At 41.2% G+C, this 16,382-nt stretch overlaps 1 protein-coding gene across 6 annotated transcripts in view; it reads right to left on the bottom strand.

Moving 5' to 3' along the window:
• Positions 1-16,382, bottom strand: part of LOC129508796 (GON-4-like protein) — a 73,445-nt gene that overhangs the window by 39,107 nt on the left and 17,956 nt on the right. For 5 of the 6 annotated variants that reach the window (XM_055323901.1, XM_055323902.1, XM_055323905.1 and 2 more), the window contains 7 exons: positions 9,038-9,231; positions 8,353-8,427; positions 8,118-8,168; positions 5,032-5,082; positions 4,613-4,708; positions 3,524-3,643; positions 2,561-2,731 (listed from right to left, as the gene is read on the bottom strand). In XM_055323901.1, the coding sequence (XP_055179876.1) occupies positions 2,561-2,731; positions 3,524-3,643; positions 4,613-4,708; positions 5,032-5,082; positions 8,118-8,168; positions 8,353-8,427; positions 9,038-9,231 (758 nt within the window). The remainder of the gene's footprint in view (positions 1-2,560; positions 2,732-3,523; positions 3,644-4,612; positions 4,709-5,031; positions 5,083-8,117; positions 8,169-8,352; positions 8,428-9,037; positions 9,232-16,382) is intronic. The other variant, XM_055323904.1, reaches the window with a different exon arrangement.

The following is a 16,382-nucleotide window of genomic DNA, read 5'->3' as shown; positions in this document are numbered from 1 at the left end:
TGTTTTCCTCTATTACTTTTATAATTTTAGCTCTCATATTTAGGTCAGTGACTTACTTTGCATTAAGTTTTGTATTTGGTGTGAGGTAAGGGTACTTTACCTTTACCAAAAGTACTTTACCAAAAGTACTTTATATACTTTTGGATCTGGAGCTCCAGTGGTCCCAGCACCATCTGCTCAAAAGACTACTCTGGCACCATTACTGGTTTTGGCATACTTGTCAAAAATCAGTTGACCATAAATGTAAGGATTTCTGGGCTCTCAATTCAGTTCCATTGATCCACAGAACTATTTTTATGCCAGTACCAACCTGCATTGATTAATTTTGTATGATTACTTTAACTTTGTAATGAACTGTGAAATCAGGAAGTGCAGACCTCCAACTTGTTTTTTGAAGATCGGTTTAGCTATTTTGGATCCCCTGCATTTCCATGTGAATTTCAGGATAAGTCTATCAACTTCTGCCAAAAAAATTAAAAGCAGCTGGGATTTGGATAGGGATGGTACTGAAGCTGTAGGTCACTTCAGGAAGTCCTCCCTGGATGACTGCACCCATGTACTGACAGACTTCTCGGTTTCCTCCCTTGCTCTCCTACAGACTGTTGCCCACAACTTAACCAAAGGGAAATGTTTAACATGAATCAGAAAATATCACACAAAGCTCTTCAAATGTGAAAATAAAATCTAAACTCCTTATCATGTTCCCAAGACCCCCCCATTACCTAGCTCTTGCCCAGCTGTCTCACCTCACCCCTACTTTTCTCTTTCATCATCCACAGGCTTCAGCTTGTTTCTGTCCCTTATACACATCAAAACTCTGAATGTGCAGTTTCCTCTGCCCAGGACACTTTTCCCCAGATCTTTTAGATGCATGGCTCCTTCTAATTCAGATCTCAATTCAAATGTCACCTCCTCAAGGAGACCTTTTTTTTTTTTCTTAAAGATTTTATTAAAAAAAAAAAAAGATTTTATTTTTAAATAATCTCTACATCCAACATGGGGCCTGAACTCACAACCCCAAGATCAAGAGTCAGGTGCTCCACTGACTGAGCCAACCAGACGCCCAAAGAGGTCCCTTCTGGTCATCCTGTGGAAGCACTCTGATAGGCATTACCTGATTTCTCTGCTTTTATTTATTTTATAGCACCTACCACAGCTCGAAATCATCTGTTTATGGTATCTCTGTCAAATAATCTATAACCTCCAAGAGGAAAGAACTTTCTGTCTTGTACAGTGTTATTCCCCAACTTCCATCATTTGGGACGTGTATGAATAAATGGTTACACAAAATACTATCACCCCCCCAACACTATTTACTCACCCCAAAGCAGAGTGATTAGACTAAATGACCCTTGGATGGGGTCATTGGAAGGGTGTTCCATTCGATGTTCTCTTTTTAAATTTTTGGACATATTTTTCATTAACCTACAAGACTAGTGGAAAAAAAATAGAAACATTCAAAAGAACTAAATGGTGAAATTTAGAAAGTCATCAATGGACAGTGACCAGTGTCACGACTGTTTCCAGCAAGAATAAGCAATGGATGGTAGAATTAGTGGGCAAAAAGATGTCTGGCCTCAAAGCATATCCCCTTAAGATATGTATTAATTAATTTAACAATGAAAAAATAACTTTATAATAATAAGGAAATAAAGCAGACATCACCATAACCATGGGATCCCTAGTCACCCAAGAAATGTCACAAGCCTTCTGATGTGACACACTGGGGAGAGCAAATCGATTCTGTGGCATTTGGGCCAAAAGTGCATGACCTGAATCTAATTATGAGAAAATATCAGAAAAATCTGAATCGAGGAACATTCTGTAAAACTAATAGTCTATACAGGTCAAAAATGTCAAGGTTATGAATAACAAATACTGAGAAACTGTTCCAGATTAAAGGATGCTACAAGGGGCACCCAGCTAGCTCACTCAGTAGAGCATGGGATTCTTGATCTTGGGGTTGTGAGTTTGAGCCCCACGTTGGGTGCAGAGAGTACTTTAACAAAAAATAAATATGCTAGGAGATAAGACACTATATGTGGTCCTGGACTGGGTCTGGCATCAGGGGGAAATGTTTCTTTTTCTAGAAACGGCCCTAATAAGACAACTGGTAAAATCTAAAGAACTTTTCCAATATTACTTCTCTTCGTAACTGAATGTCTTCAGTTTTAGAAATAAACATGACTGTGTTTAAGGGTAAATGAGCATCACGACTGCAACATACTATAAAGTGATTCAGGTAAACAAGTATGTGTACAGAGCGAAAAAGCAGGCGGGAACATGAAGCAATTCTGCTAAAGATTACAATCTGGGTAATGCGCTGGAAAGCTGTTCCCGTGTTCTACCTTTTAAAATGCTCTCCATGACGTACCGTAGTCCTTCCCCAGGAGCTGCAATTCTCAAAACAAAACAACATGAACCAAACAGACTATCAAAGACCTGCATTTTCATGACTCTTACTCAGTCACCAGAATTTCTGTCTTCCCGTCTCCCTCCCTAACCTGAGCGGCAACATTACTCCATTTGACTTCATCAATGATTCAGTTATGCTGTTTACCTGGAAAGAGTCCATGCATATGGGACTGGAGGCCAGCTCCTCATCTACTGCATGCAACTTCTCCATGAAAGTACTGTCCCTGGTCTGCTTGGGCTTCGGGGGGGGCGGGGGTCCCATGGGCACAACCTCAGCACTGATGTGCCTGACGGCAGGGGCGGGGACCTTCTCTGCCTGATTAAAAGAGACAACTGTGTTAAAAAATGAAAAGGAGGGAGGGAGGAGAGAAGAAAAGGAAGAAGAAGAAAGAATAAAAAAGGAGCAGGGGGAGGGGGCACATCTTGCCCATACTGGTGCTACTCCTCTTCCCATCCAGAAAGAACTCCATAAAAACAAAAGCACTGTCATATATTAATATAATTAGGTTCCATTGTATTTCCAATGTAGACAACAGGATGCTACTTAGTTTACCAAAAGTGGGAAATCTAATAAAAATGGCTTCAGGACAGTATTAGAAAGAAGACAAAGTGGAAAAGAAACTGCTCATCACTTACATTTGGCCCTCAATGAAAACTCAGAAAAGCGCTCTCCAAGTTCCAGTTTCCCTCTCAACTGTTCACTGACTTAAAGGACTTTGTTTTGTTTTCACGTTTGGTTGGTTGGTTGGTTGATTTATTGAGAGAGAACATGAGCGAGCACACAGACAAGCAGGGGGATGGAGAGAGAGAGAGAATCTCAAGCAGATCAGTGCTGAGCACAGAACCTGACACCACCTCAATCTCACAACCCTGATTCACAACCTGAGCTGAAACCAAGAGTCAGATGCTTTACCGTCTGTGCCACCCAGGCGCCCCAACTTAAAAGACTCTGAAACCTGAAAACTTCTAATCAGCCAAAAGGATGAGGAAGGAAATGACACAAATAGTGATCTTGAAGCACTTTGGTAAAGGTGACAGCTTGGCATCATCGCATATGGCCAGCTTTCTGCAGTCCCCTTTCCCTCATCTCTTCATGACGCAGACTCACCTCTGACAGCATGCTCCCCTCCTCATCGGTCTCAGTCATCTCAGAAGATTGCCTCAACCTGGACTTCTTTGCCCCCCGTGGAGACGAAGCGGTACTCTCAACATCACTTTCCAACAAACTCTAAAAAACAAATCCGGTTCACATTTCTATTTCTGCCCCTGCCTCATCCCACTGAGTCTGAAGTATCTCAAGAAAATGAACCAGTTTAGTCAAAGTAAGAGAAAATAAGGCTTAAACAGAAGTTTAATATTCTGAAGGTAGGCACACAGATCAGACTGCAATCCTCATCTGAAGTATAAGACAATGGCTTAAAATTCCTTTACAAACAAGTCAAATACACTAAGAAACAGAATATCACCCAGAATGAAACGAACACAGTGCAGCCGTAAGCAACAGTATTGACGAACCAGAAAGGATTAATTATGGAATAAAGAAAACAAAAGCCAGACACTATGGGATGCCTGGGTGGCTCAGCAGTTAAGCATCTGCCTTCAGCTCAGGGCGTGATCCTGGAGTCCCAGGATCGAGTACCATGTCGGGCTCCCTGCATGGAGCCTGCTTCTCCCTCTGCCTATGTCTCTGCCTTTCTCTCTCTGTGTCTCTCATGAATAAATAAATAAAATCTTAACAAAAAAAAAAAAAAAAAAAAGCCAGACACTAGAACACATACACAGTCCACAATATAAGGTTCAGAAACAGTACAAAACAAGACTAGAGTGTGTCATGTGCATACATAGGAGAGAAAACTATAAAGAAAAGAGCACAAGGAGTGCATTGGCAATGCTAGATTTAAGGACTTTGGAGAATGCTTCATGACCTCTGGCCTTATAATTATTTAAGCTGTATTTTTAAGTTTTTATTCTGTGTACATTTTATATGTTATGTATGTGTTCTATTTCATAATATAAAACATGAAAACATGAAGGGAGTAAAGAAAACAGCTCACAGTCCTGGATTTATGCAAAGAAATTAGCAGAAAGAAGAACTGTGTCTCCATAGTCTCTACAGAACAGGTAACAATATTCAGGAAGCTTTACTGAGCCCAACTGTTTCTACATTAGCAACTACCACTCACAAGGGAGCACTAACCTCTTCAGCCGTCTCATCTTCCTCTTCATCATCTGGCTGGTACTCTTCATCTGAGGAGTCATCTTCTTCAAGGTGGATATCCACAAATTGAGGAGGCTATGTAAGTACAATCACAGAAAGAAATGAATAGGAAACACAAATCATATGTATTTGGAAAGTAAGAGGAAAAAAGCAGAGCAGGAAAAAATAAATCCTAAAGAGCACAATGAGCAGCTAAAGCAAATAACAAGAGGCAGGGGTTAAAGAGATCTCTAGCATGAGAACCAAACCTAAGAGGAAAAGGAAGGAATAAAACAAAGATCAAATTAAAACAAGAAGATAGAGCCCACTAAAATTAACAAATAAGAAAGAAGTACTTAGGTTTCAAAACTGATGAAGTCTTTCTAAAAAAGAATAAGAATTACCTCTTCCAAGTTTACCTTAATTTCATTGGCCTTCTTAATTGGTGAAATATTCCATGTTGGAATTACCTACCAATAAAGAATATAAATTATGTTCTCTTAACTGAAATAGATGCGTTTTCATTTTTACTTCCTCTTCATCATCATAAACAGCCACATACCTAACATGCATCTGCAGTGATGGAGGGGTATTATCTCTGAGGGTACACTCTCAAATATTTGACAGACTTGCCAGAAGAAGAGGAAAGAAGAATCTATTTCCGTCATTAGCATTTCTGTCTTAAAGCTAGTTAGTTAAGACTCTAGATACTAGAGAAAGTTCTCTGTCTTTCCTATCTTTTTTGTTTTTAAGTAAAGTCTACTCCCAACATGGAGCTCAAACTCACAATCCCAAGATCAAGAGTCACATGCTCTACCGACTGAGCCAGCCAGGCTATCTTGCCTACTTTATATTACAACTTGCGTTCACATGGAACAATGAATTTGAAAACTATTTGTAGGGACACCTGGGAGGCTCAGAGGTTGAGCGTCTGCCTTTGGCTCAGGACGTTGATCCTGGAGTTCCCAGATCGAGTCCCGTATGGGGCTCCCTGTGTGGAGCCTGCTTTGCCTCCCTCTGCCTAAGTCTCTGCCTCTCTCTGTGTATCTTATGAATAAATAAATAAAATCTTTAAAAAAAATTATTTGTAAACTATAATAGTACACATACGTAAGATATCATAGGTAATAGGAACTTTTGGGCGTCAATATTTTTTAATTACACAAATCCACTGTGAGTATGCATCCTGACAGCCAACCATGACCAGTTTTTATGGAAAGACAACTTCTTTTCAAACAGTATCAGAAAAAACAAACAAACAAACAATATCGGAAAAAAACAAGAGACAGATACACAGATAAAAAGGAAATATGGCAAAATTTTATTGTTGTTAAATCTAGATGGAATATTGATTCACTATAAAATTATGTCAACTTCTTATATGTTTTAAAATAACAGAGTTGGGGGTGCTAGAGGGCTCAGTTGGCAAAGGGTCTGCTTTTGGCTCAGGTCATGATCTCAGGGTCCTGGATTGAGCCCTACATCAGGCCCTCTGCCCAGGGAGAAGTCTGCTTCTCCCTCTGCCCCTGCCCCTCCACTCTACTCATGTGTGTTCTCTCTCTTCTCTCTCTCTGAAATAAATATTTTAAAAATAAATAAAATAAATAAAATAAAATAAAATAAATAAATAAGAAAAAAAACAGTCACAGGGAAAAGTTTTTTAGAGAATTTTTTAAGGCTCTTGCATGATGCGGACAAAAAATGTCCCTGGAATGTGTAATTTCTTGACCATTTAATGTGACCCAATGAATCATGTTATGAATAAAATCCAACAGGCCACTGGGTTCCAACTCTACAGGAGTCTTAGACTCTTCACATGTCCTTGGACCTGCCATGTTCTAGCCACTCATATCACTCTGTTGAGCCAGGCCCAATACAGGGTAAAGGGAATGATGTGATATAGGTTCACACCCTTCCCATATTTGTGTCTGAACCAATTAGGCTTCCTACTGTCAAATCCACGAGGAAAGTGAAGAGCATGGGGAAGTGTGTTAAAGTCACCATACTGAGTATTAATCTTGGAATTTGTTTTTTAAAGATTTTATTTATTCATGAGAGACACACAGAGGCAGAGACACAGGCAGAAGGAGAAGCAGGCTCCATGCAGGGAGCCTGACGTGGGACTCGATCCTGGGACTCCAAGATCATGCCCTGGGCCAAAGGCAGATGCCCAACTGCTGAGCCACCCAGGCATCCCTGACCTTGGAATTTAATCCCTGCTCTCCCACATAAACTATAGTCTTGGGTTGTCCAAATTATCTGCATTTATTCATGGTTGGTAAACACAATCCAGAGCCTGATTTGGATCTCTTTGTTTCCAAATCAAATATGGAACTAATGTTAATTATACTCTGTATGTCAGGTAGACTTCATAGAACTTCCAACTCATTGATGGCTGCTTTCATCATAGCTAGCATATATGTTCACTTGTGATCATTATTTCCTGGAGAAATGAAATTTCACTTTATGCAACCAGGGTTAGCCCATTAGACAAAATAATATGAAGGGCTGTCAAAAAAGAAAAGCCAGTGCAATTCTAGGCTGCAATGAAAGAAATATGGTATCTGGAACACTGAAGGGATAAGGTAACTTTAATCCATATAGCTAGACCATATCTAGAATAGGAGTTCCACACAAGGTATATTTCTAAAACTATATGGACTAACCAGGCACATTCAGAAAAGGATCAGACTAGTGAAGTCTTGTCACATGAAACTGATAAAAAACTGGGGGACATTTAGCAACAAAAGAATATTACAAAAAGACATACTAGTTTTCTTCTATTAGAGGAAAGGTCATGTGGAAGAGGAACAGACTTATTTCTTCTACAGAGCTACAAAGAATAGAACTGGACAAAAGGACAAAAACACAATATGCACTTTGGATCCATTAGGCAAATCTTCCTCACCGTCAGATAAAATGGACTACCTCAGGACTGCCACCTGCCTGTTACAGAGGATGAGCACAAACTGGACAAATGGGTCTTTGCATCTGTGCCAGAAAACTCCAGAAGCCTTCGAGCAGCTTCCTTCAGTGAGTGCAAAACAACCAAATGCTATTTCCAATAATGCATATTCCCAGGCCCTATTCCAGGTCTGAGGTAAACTATGGAACACACATTCTCAATAAGCACTCTTGAGGGACTCTACTCAGGGTGATCTGATACAAGTGCTCCCTAGAACACAGGTTGAAAAATACTACTCTAAACCCTTTGCTGCATATAACCTGAATAGAAAAGCTGACTTTGCTTAGTACTTTCGACCATTCTAAATGGTTTAACATTAGAAAAGTACTTCCAAAAGAGCAATACTTCCACATCAACTAAAATAAACTATGATCATGATTCTGTATGTTGTCTCTATTTATCTTTTACAGATATTTCTTTGAAGGAGGCAAATCCAGACCATGATAAATCTTTCCTATATTAGTTTCCCTGCAAATAACCTAGAATTAGACCATATTTACCTAACTAAAGGAAAAAAACAAAAAAAAACAGAACACCCACCACTCCTTTTTCCACCACTTCTTTCAGTTTAGAGCGTGTCATTTTGGGCTCCTGAGGCAGGGAAAATGAGAAGAAAACAGTCAATAAAAATCATCATGTGAATCCTGGGTTTTGAGATGCTAACTCTATCCCCAATATCCAGCTATTTACAAACTCCCAAGTGACCTCCTGCACTTAGCCCATTTACGGATAGCTCTGCTCCAACAACATTAAAAAGTAACAATCAACTACTCACAAACATTGGCATATCTTCCGTCTCACTGATGGCTGCTTTCATCATAGCTACCACATGCTCATTTGTGATTACTTCCTGGAAAGATGAAATTTCACTTTATGCAATGAAGACATGTTACCTAGATAACACCCACTTCTCTGTAAGTCTGCCAGATGTGCAGTGGAGAGACAGGTGCTTCTGGTTGGGATAAGCCTGCTCTGGACAGAAGCACACAGTTTCAAAGGGTCACAGAGCAGGAACGCGTCATCCCACAGCTACCAGCAACAGGAAAGAGTCTGAGTAAGTGACTCTAGCTTCTGAGAAACAGTTACAAGCAAGGAAGGTTTTATAAATGGCTATGTTGACACAGCACCAGCACACATGCAGCATACACTGCCACCGGGCATCTTTTCACACCTATCAGCCCACAGGTAAGTCCACTGCGAACATTATCTTCAAATCTGCTAAACAAGACGTAAAGATATCAAGTCAGTGGAGGAAGACAGGAATAGTTCACCTCCCCAGTTATTTCTCAATGTGTGTTCAGATTTCAAAACGTGTGCTGAGTGCAGGGGGAAAGCCGCCTTGAAATGTAAAATGCTACGGCAGGTGCAACTCACTAAGTCAGGAATCCCCATTCTACCAACCCAGATTTCCCCAGCATGTGAGCTTTCTAGCCACATGACCAGGCCGCTGCCCTACTCACGTGGAGGATGTTGCGCACATTGACAGCGGTCAGGTTGTGCTGCTTGGCGCCATCCTCAAGCGTGCGGTCCAGCGCATCATCCAGCTTCAGGTCACAGGTGCACGTGCCTCCCTCGGGTCCCCGTGCATCTCGCTTCCTCTTGCTGCCCTTTCTCTTCCTTCGCCTTCTCTCACTTTCTTCGCCGCTTTGTTCTTCTGCAAATAAACGGAGAACATCACCAGAATCTCCAAAACCACTACTCCCAGAACTTACCCCAATGGGCCAACAGTAAAGAGGAGAAGAGGCTGCCAGCAGGCTGGTCTTGGAAATCAGAACAGCCTGCACGGTGGCCACAGTGTGGGTGCTTGGTGCCAAAAACCCCGCACCCGCTGCACACTGGTAGAGGTCAGCCAGTCCTCTACACTGATGCATACTTACTCCTAACAACCCAAAGAGGCAGGGACTATTACTTTTCTCATTGCAGATGGAGAAACTTAGGAAGAGAGATTAAGAAACTTTCCCAAGACCCTTGTTCTCTAGCCCTGGCATCCACAGTCCTAATCACTACTCCATACTGCCCAGATAATACAGCAGAAATCCTGGGTCTGTGCTTCGGTTCTGGGTGACCTCAGCAAGAGGCTCATTTCTTTCTTTTGCAAATACAAGTATCTGCCTATCAGGTATGCCATGTAGATGAAGTGAAATAATATACACCAAATGTGCTTTATGCCAATAAAACATTATACAATGTAGTTCGTCTTTATTATTCTATTCAGTCTAGAAAAGAGAAAACAAGGAGCAATGGATAAAAAAATTCACTCTGAACCATATCAAAAAAGGGGAGGGGGGGATCCCTGGGTGGCGCAGCGGTTTGGCGCCTGCCTTTGGCTCAGGGCGTGATCCTGGAGACCCAGGATCGAATCCCACGTCGGGCTCCCGGTGCATGGAGCCTGCTTCTCCCTCTGCCTGTGTCTCTGCCTCTCTCTCCCTCTCTGTATGACTATCATAAATAAATAAAAAATTAAAAAAAAAAAAAAAGGGGGAGGGGGAACAAAGTTATCTCTACTCTACCAGAAGAGAGTATATATATAATCAGACAAAGGGAAAAACTTCTTGATTCTTCGAAGCTGTTAAGTCTTGAAATAGATTATCATGTGATACCAAAATGAGGTTCTCATCCCTCTGATGCTTTCTGCCTGCTACCCTCTGAAAACAAGGATTAAAGAGGATTATCATGATGACCTTCTCTGTCTAAAAAGATTTTGTGACCTCAAGCCATATTGTGGCAATATTTACACAGTGAAAAGTTATTAGTGACTTTATAAACAATTGCTTCTGCACTTGTGAACACACATGAAGAATTTGATAAATGTACGACTTTCAAGCCAATAACTATTGTTCTTAAAAAATGAGACGTGCAGAGACAAATAATCACATTACTCATGTCAACATTAATTATTTTTGCAAAAAGATGGAAAACTCCTAAGTGTCCAGTATTACAGGAATGGTAAAAATGAACACCGGAATATTCATACACTGAGCCATTAAATTAGAAATGGTCTTTTTAGGGGCATCTGGCCAGTTCAATCATAAAGCATGTGAATCTTCATCTCAGGGCTGTGAGTTCCAGCTCCATATTGGGTGAAGAAATTACTTAAATAAACTTTTACTTTATAAACTTTTTTTTTTAACTTTATAAACAGTCTTTTTACACAGTGGTGGAAAGACAAGTAAAAGTGTCTACAAAGAGCTCCTAAGGATACGGAAAACTTTCTGATAATGACTTTGAAGAAAAAAAAGGAAAAGACAGAATTCAAATATGTGCATCTTAGAGCCCTGTCCCCTAAATCAGATGCACTGCTTCAAAGTGCACCCCACAAAATACCTGCAAAAAAAAAAAAAAAAACAACTCCCCAAAGTACCTAAAGAATGATAAAGCTCTTTACTACTTTTTTGGTTATTTTTTGAGAAAGCAGCAGAAGGGGAATTACACAGGATAATATACAACAAAACCCACCTAAAGACGCTTGTATACATATCTTTTCCCTAAGTCTCTCTTCTCATCTCAATGGTTCTCTGTAAATTCTCAAATAGCTCTCTCCCTGCACTCTTCCTGGAGTGAAGAACAAGCCCCTCTCTCTTTGCTCCTCCCTTCCCTCTTGCATCCTCTTTCAAGCACACCAATCCAGCCAGGGCTTGGCTTCTGTCATACACACTTCCCTCATCTTCCCTGAGCTGCACAGAAAAAATGCTCTGGTGGTGGCAGAAGGATTTCTGAACCCAGAGAAGATTTTTTTTTTTAAGATGTTATTTATTTATTCATGAGAGACACACAGGGGCGGGATGCAAAGACAGGCAGAGGGGAAAAGCAGGGGACTTGATCCCGGGTCTCCAGGATCACGCCCTGGGCCAAAGGCGGTGCTAAACCGCTGAGCCACCTGGGCTGCCCGAGAAGTTTTAATTCAGCTTTATACCTATATCGTATCATGTTATTAGTAACACCGTCAACTGTAAAACTAATCTGGGGGGTAAAGTTTTAAAGAGATGATGGAAGTTCAAACTGTTAATACTGTATAAGAAACAATAAAGTTTGTTAACTAAGATGTGACCAAAAAATTAAATATTCTTTATAAAATTTAGATTTATAAAGTGTAACCAAAATTCACAGAAAAGAAGGCCAAAGAAGGATGTGTACAAAGAAAGCAGCTAAACTTCCTAAAATTTTACAGTTATTTGATGAAGAATCAAACTATTCTTTAAAACAGAGTATCTGGGGATCCCTGGGTGGCTCAGCGGTTTGGCACCTGCCTTTGGCCCAGGGTGCGATCCTGGAGTCCCGGGATCGAGTCCCGCGTCGGGCTCCCGGCATAGAGCCTGGTTGTCCCTCTTCTCTGCCTCTCTTTCTCTCTATGTCTATCATAAATAAATAAATAAATAAATCTTTTAAAAAAAATTAAATAAATAAATAAATAAAACAGAGTATCTTGGGAATGCCTGGGTGGTTCAGCAGTTGAGCGTCTACCCTCAGTTCAGGGCATGATCCCGGAAAGGAATTTCGGGATGGAGTCCCACAATGGGACTCCTGCTTCTCCCTCTGCCGGTGTCTCTGCCTCTCTCTGTGTATCTCATAAATAAATAAATAAATTCTTTAAAATGAATGAATGAATGAATGAATGAATGAATGAAATAAATAAATAAATAAATAAATAAATAAATAAATAAATAAAGCAGAGCTTCTAAAACTGACTTTGGCAAAGAGCTAGTTTGCTTTTGACCAATCCACTGCAGACTAATATTTTTATAAAATAAAATAAAGAATGTAGCCATCAGGGCAGCCCGGGTGGCTCAGCAGTTTAGCACTGCCTTCAGCCCAGGGTGTGATCCTGGAGACCCAGGATCGAGTCCCACGTCAGGCTCCCTGCATGGAGCCTGCTTCTCCCTCTGCCTGTGTCTCTGCCTCTTTCTCTTCTGTCTCTCATGAATAAATAAATAAAATCTTAAAAAAAAAAAAAAAAGAATGTAGCCATCAGGGATGCCTAGGTGGCTCAGCAGTTGAGTGTCTGCCTCCGGCTCAGGGTGTGATCCCGGAGTTCTGGGATCGAGTCCCACATCGGACTCCCTGCAGTGAGCCTAGGTCTCTGCCTCTCTGTGTCTCTCATGAATAAATAAATCTTAAAAAAAAAAAAAAAGAATGTAGCCATCATATCAAAAGTTATAAAATTTCTAAGCTTTTACTCTCGGTTTCCTTAACTTATTTTGTTTCAAACCAGTTCTCAAACTGGCACTGGTTCTCAGACCACACTTTCAGTAGCAAGACTGAAAAACACTTAGCCCCACTAAATGTACTATAAAAGATGAAATATAGGGATGCTTGGGTGGCTCAGCAGTTTAGCGTCTGACTTTGACTCAGGTCGTGGTCCTGGAGTCCCCAGATCAAGTCCCGCATCTGGCTCCTGCATGGAGCCTGCTTCTCCCTCTGCCTGCGTCTCTGCCTGTCGGTGTCTTTCATGAACAAATAAAATCTTTAAAAAAGGGGATCCCTGGGGATCCCTGGGTGGCGCAGCGGTTTAGTGCCTGTCTTTGGCCCAGGGCGCGATCCTGGAGACCCGGGATCGAATCCCACGTCGGGCTCCCGGTGCATGGAGCCTGCTTCTCCCTCTGCCTGTGTCTCTGCCTCTCTCTCTCTCTCTCATTCTGTGTGACTATCATAAATAAATAAAATTAAAAAAATTAAAAAAAAAAAAAAAAAAAAGGGGATCCCTGGGTGGCGCAGCAGTTTGGCGCCTGCCTTTGGCTCAGGGCGTGATCCTGGAGATCCGGGATCGAGTCCCATGTCGGGCTCCCGGTGCATGGAGCCTGCTTCTTCCTCTGCCTGTGTCTCTGCCTCTCTCTCTCTCTCTCTGTGACTATCATAAATAAATAAATTAAAAAAAAATTTTTTTTAAAATCTTAAAAAAAAAAGATGAAACATAAAAATTATTTAAGTGACTTATGAAAAAAGCTTATCATAACTTTTTTTTAAAGATTTCATTTATTGGGATCCCTGGGTGGCGCAGCGGTTTGGCGCCTGCCTTTGGCCCAGGGCGCGATCCTGGAGACCCGGGATCGAATCCCACGTCGGGCTCCCGGTGCATGGAGCCTGCTTCTCCCTCTGCCTGTGTCTCTGCCTCTCTCTCTCATTCTGTGTGACTATCATAAATAAATAAAAAATAAATAAATAAAATTAAAGATTTCATTTATTTATTCATGAGACAAGAGAGAGAGGCAGAGACACAAGCAGAGGGAGAAGCAGGCTCTCTGCAGTAGGGAGCCTGATGCAGAACTTGATCCCAAGACCCCAGGATCATGACCTGAGCCAAAGGCAGATGCTCAACCACTGAGCCACCCAGGTGCCCCCAGCTTATCATAAAATTTAAACATAAATATTTTTCGTGAAAAAACCATTACAGTTAGCATAATTCCATTTAGAATACTTATAAACATGCAAAGTGGGGTTAAACCATCCCAGTGTCTAAATTACATCAAATAGGTGTAATATTTCTCCTCTGATTTTTTTTTTTAAGATTTTTTACTTATTTATTCATAGAGACACAGAGAGAGAGAAAGAAGAGTTAGAGACACAGGCAGAGGGAGAAGCAGGCTCCATGCAGGGAACCTGACGTGGGACTCGATCCCAGGTCGCCAGGATCACACCCCGGGCTGCAGGCAGTGCTAAACTGCTGCACCACCGGGGCTGCCCCAATTTCTGATTTTATTTTTTTTTTATTTTTAAGATTTATTTATTTATTTATTCATAGAGACACAGAGAGAGAGGCAGAGACACAGGCAGAGGGAGAAGCAGGAACCATGCAGAGCCCGACGCGGGACCCAATCCAGGGTCTCCAGGATCATGCCCTAGGCCACACGCAGCACTAAACCGCTGCACCACTGGGGCTGCCCCCATTTCTGGTTTTATTTTTTTTTAATTTTTATTTATTTATGATAGAGAGAGAGAGAGAGAGGCAGAGACATAGGCAGAGGGAGAAGCAGGCTCCATGCACTGGGAGCCTGACGTGGGATTCGATCCCAGATCTCCAGGATCGCGCCCTGGGCCAAAGGCAGGCGCTAAACCGCTGCGCCACCCAGGGATCCCCCCATTTCTGGTTTTAATGCTAAATTTTTATTAGGGAATATATGTCTGAAGGAAAACCTAATAAATTCAAATTCCAACACATTACACAAACAATCCAAAAAAGAACTGATGGGGATCCCTGGGTGGCGCAGCGGTTTGGCGCCTGCCTTTGGCCCAGGGTGCGATCCTGGAGACCTGGGATCGAATCCCACGTCGGGCTCCCGGTGCATGGAGCCTGCTTCTCCATCTGCCTGTGTCTCTGCCTCTCTCTCCTCTCTGTGTGACTATCATAAATAAATAAAAATTAAAAAAAAAAAGAACTGATAATTCAACTACTTGTTATACTGTTTTAGAACTAATCCTTTATCTTTTAAAATACTGGGATACCACCAACTCTATGAATTGTAAAGAGCTGAAATTTAGACGTTAATAAAAGGAAGCCACTCTATAAAGATCAGGCTAGAAAAGATACAGAAGAAAATCTAATTTTTCCTTTCATGAAAAAAGATGGAAGGTGGCTAAAAACGACATATTCCCTGAAAAGTAGATTAAATGATGTAACCAATTAACTAAAAATATAATGCACCGTAAATTTACTGTAAAGTGGATAAAGTAAGTAAAAACAGTGGGTTCTACAATATCTGAATCACCAATGTTGCTCTGATATATGAAAACAGTTGCTTAATAGCCCTTCAAAAACACACCCAGAATCTCTGGTTCTGGCCACGACAATGTATTTTTTAACAGATGAAACCTTCCTACCAAAAACAACTGTAAAACTATATACCCTTGGGCAACATAGGTTTGAACTGTGCAGATCCACTTATTTGTGGATTTTTTTTTTTTTTTTCAATAAATACAGTACAGGGCAGCCCGGGTAGCTCAGAGGTTTAGCGCCACCTTCAGCCCATGGTGTGATCCTGGAGACCTGAGATCAAGTCCCACATTGGGCTCCCTGCATGGAGCCTGCTTCTCCCTCTGCCTCTGTCTGTGCCTCTCTCTCTCTCTCTGTCTCTCATGAATGAATAGATTAGATAGATAGATAGATAGATAGATAGATAGATAGATAGATAGATACAGTACAGTTCTGTAAATGTGTTTTCTCTTCCATGATTTTCATAACATTTTCTTTTTTCCAGCTTACTTTACAGTAAGGATACAGCATATACTATATATAACATACAAAATATGTGTTCACCAACTATTTATGTCATTGGTAAAGCTTCTGGTCAACAGTAGGCTATGTTTTAGGTGAGTCAAAAGTCATATGTGGATGTTCTTCAATTGTATGTGGGTACAAGAACCCAATCCCCACACTGCTCAAGGGTCAACTGTACATAAAAGTGGAATAAAATATATACAGCAGTCTGAAGATGCTGAAGAACCCTCATGAAAAGGATTGAAATAGTTGTAATCATTTAGAGAAGGGAAGCACAGAAGGAGGACCCAAGCTGAAAACAGTGGTCATGCTAGGTTAAGAAGCCAGAAATGTGGGGCTGCCAAAGCAGCTGAGATTGAAGGAAAACACTCTACGGAGGAGGAGTGCCTGGGTAGCTCAGTAGGTTAGTCAACCAACTCTTGATTTCAGCTCAGGTCATGATCTTTGGGTCGTGGGATCAAGCCCCCCAGCTGGCTCCATGCTTGGCGAGGAGTCTTCTTGAGATTCTCTCCCTCTGCCACTTTCCCTGCCCCCACTCATATTCAAGAGCACACACTCTCACTTCTAAATAAATAAATAAATCTTTAAAAAAGAAA

This window comes from Nyctereutes procyonoides, unplaced genomic scaffold (assembly GCF_905146905.1).
Source record: "Nyctereutes procyonoides isolate TBG_1078 unplaced genomic scaffold, NYPRO_anot_genome, whole genome shotgun sequence".
Lineage (NCBI taxonomy): Eukaryota > Metazoa > Chordata > Mammalia > Carnivora > Canidae > Nyctereutes > Nyctereutes procyonoides.
This window is presented reverse-complemented; position numbering and strand designations above follow the sequence as displayed.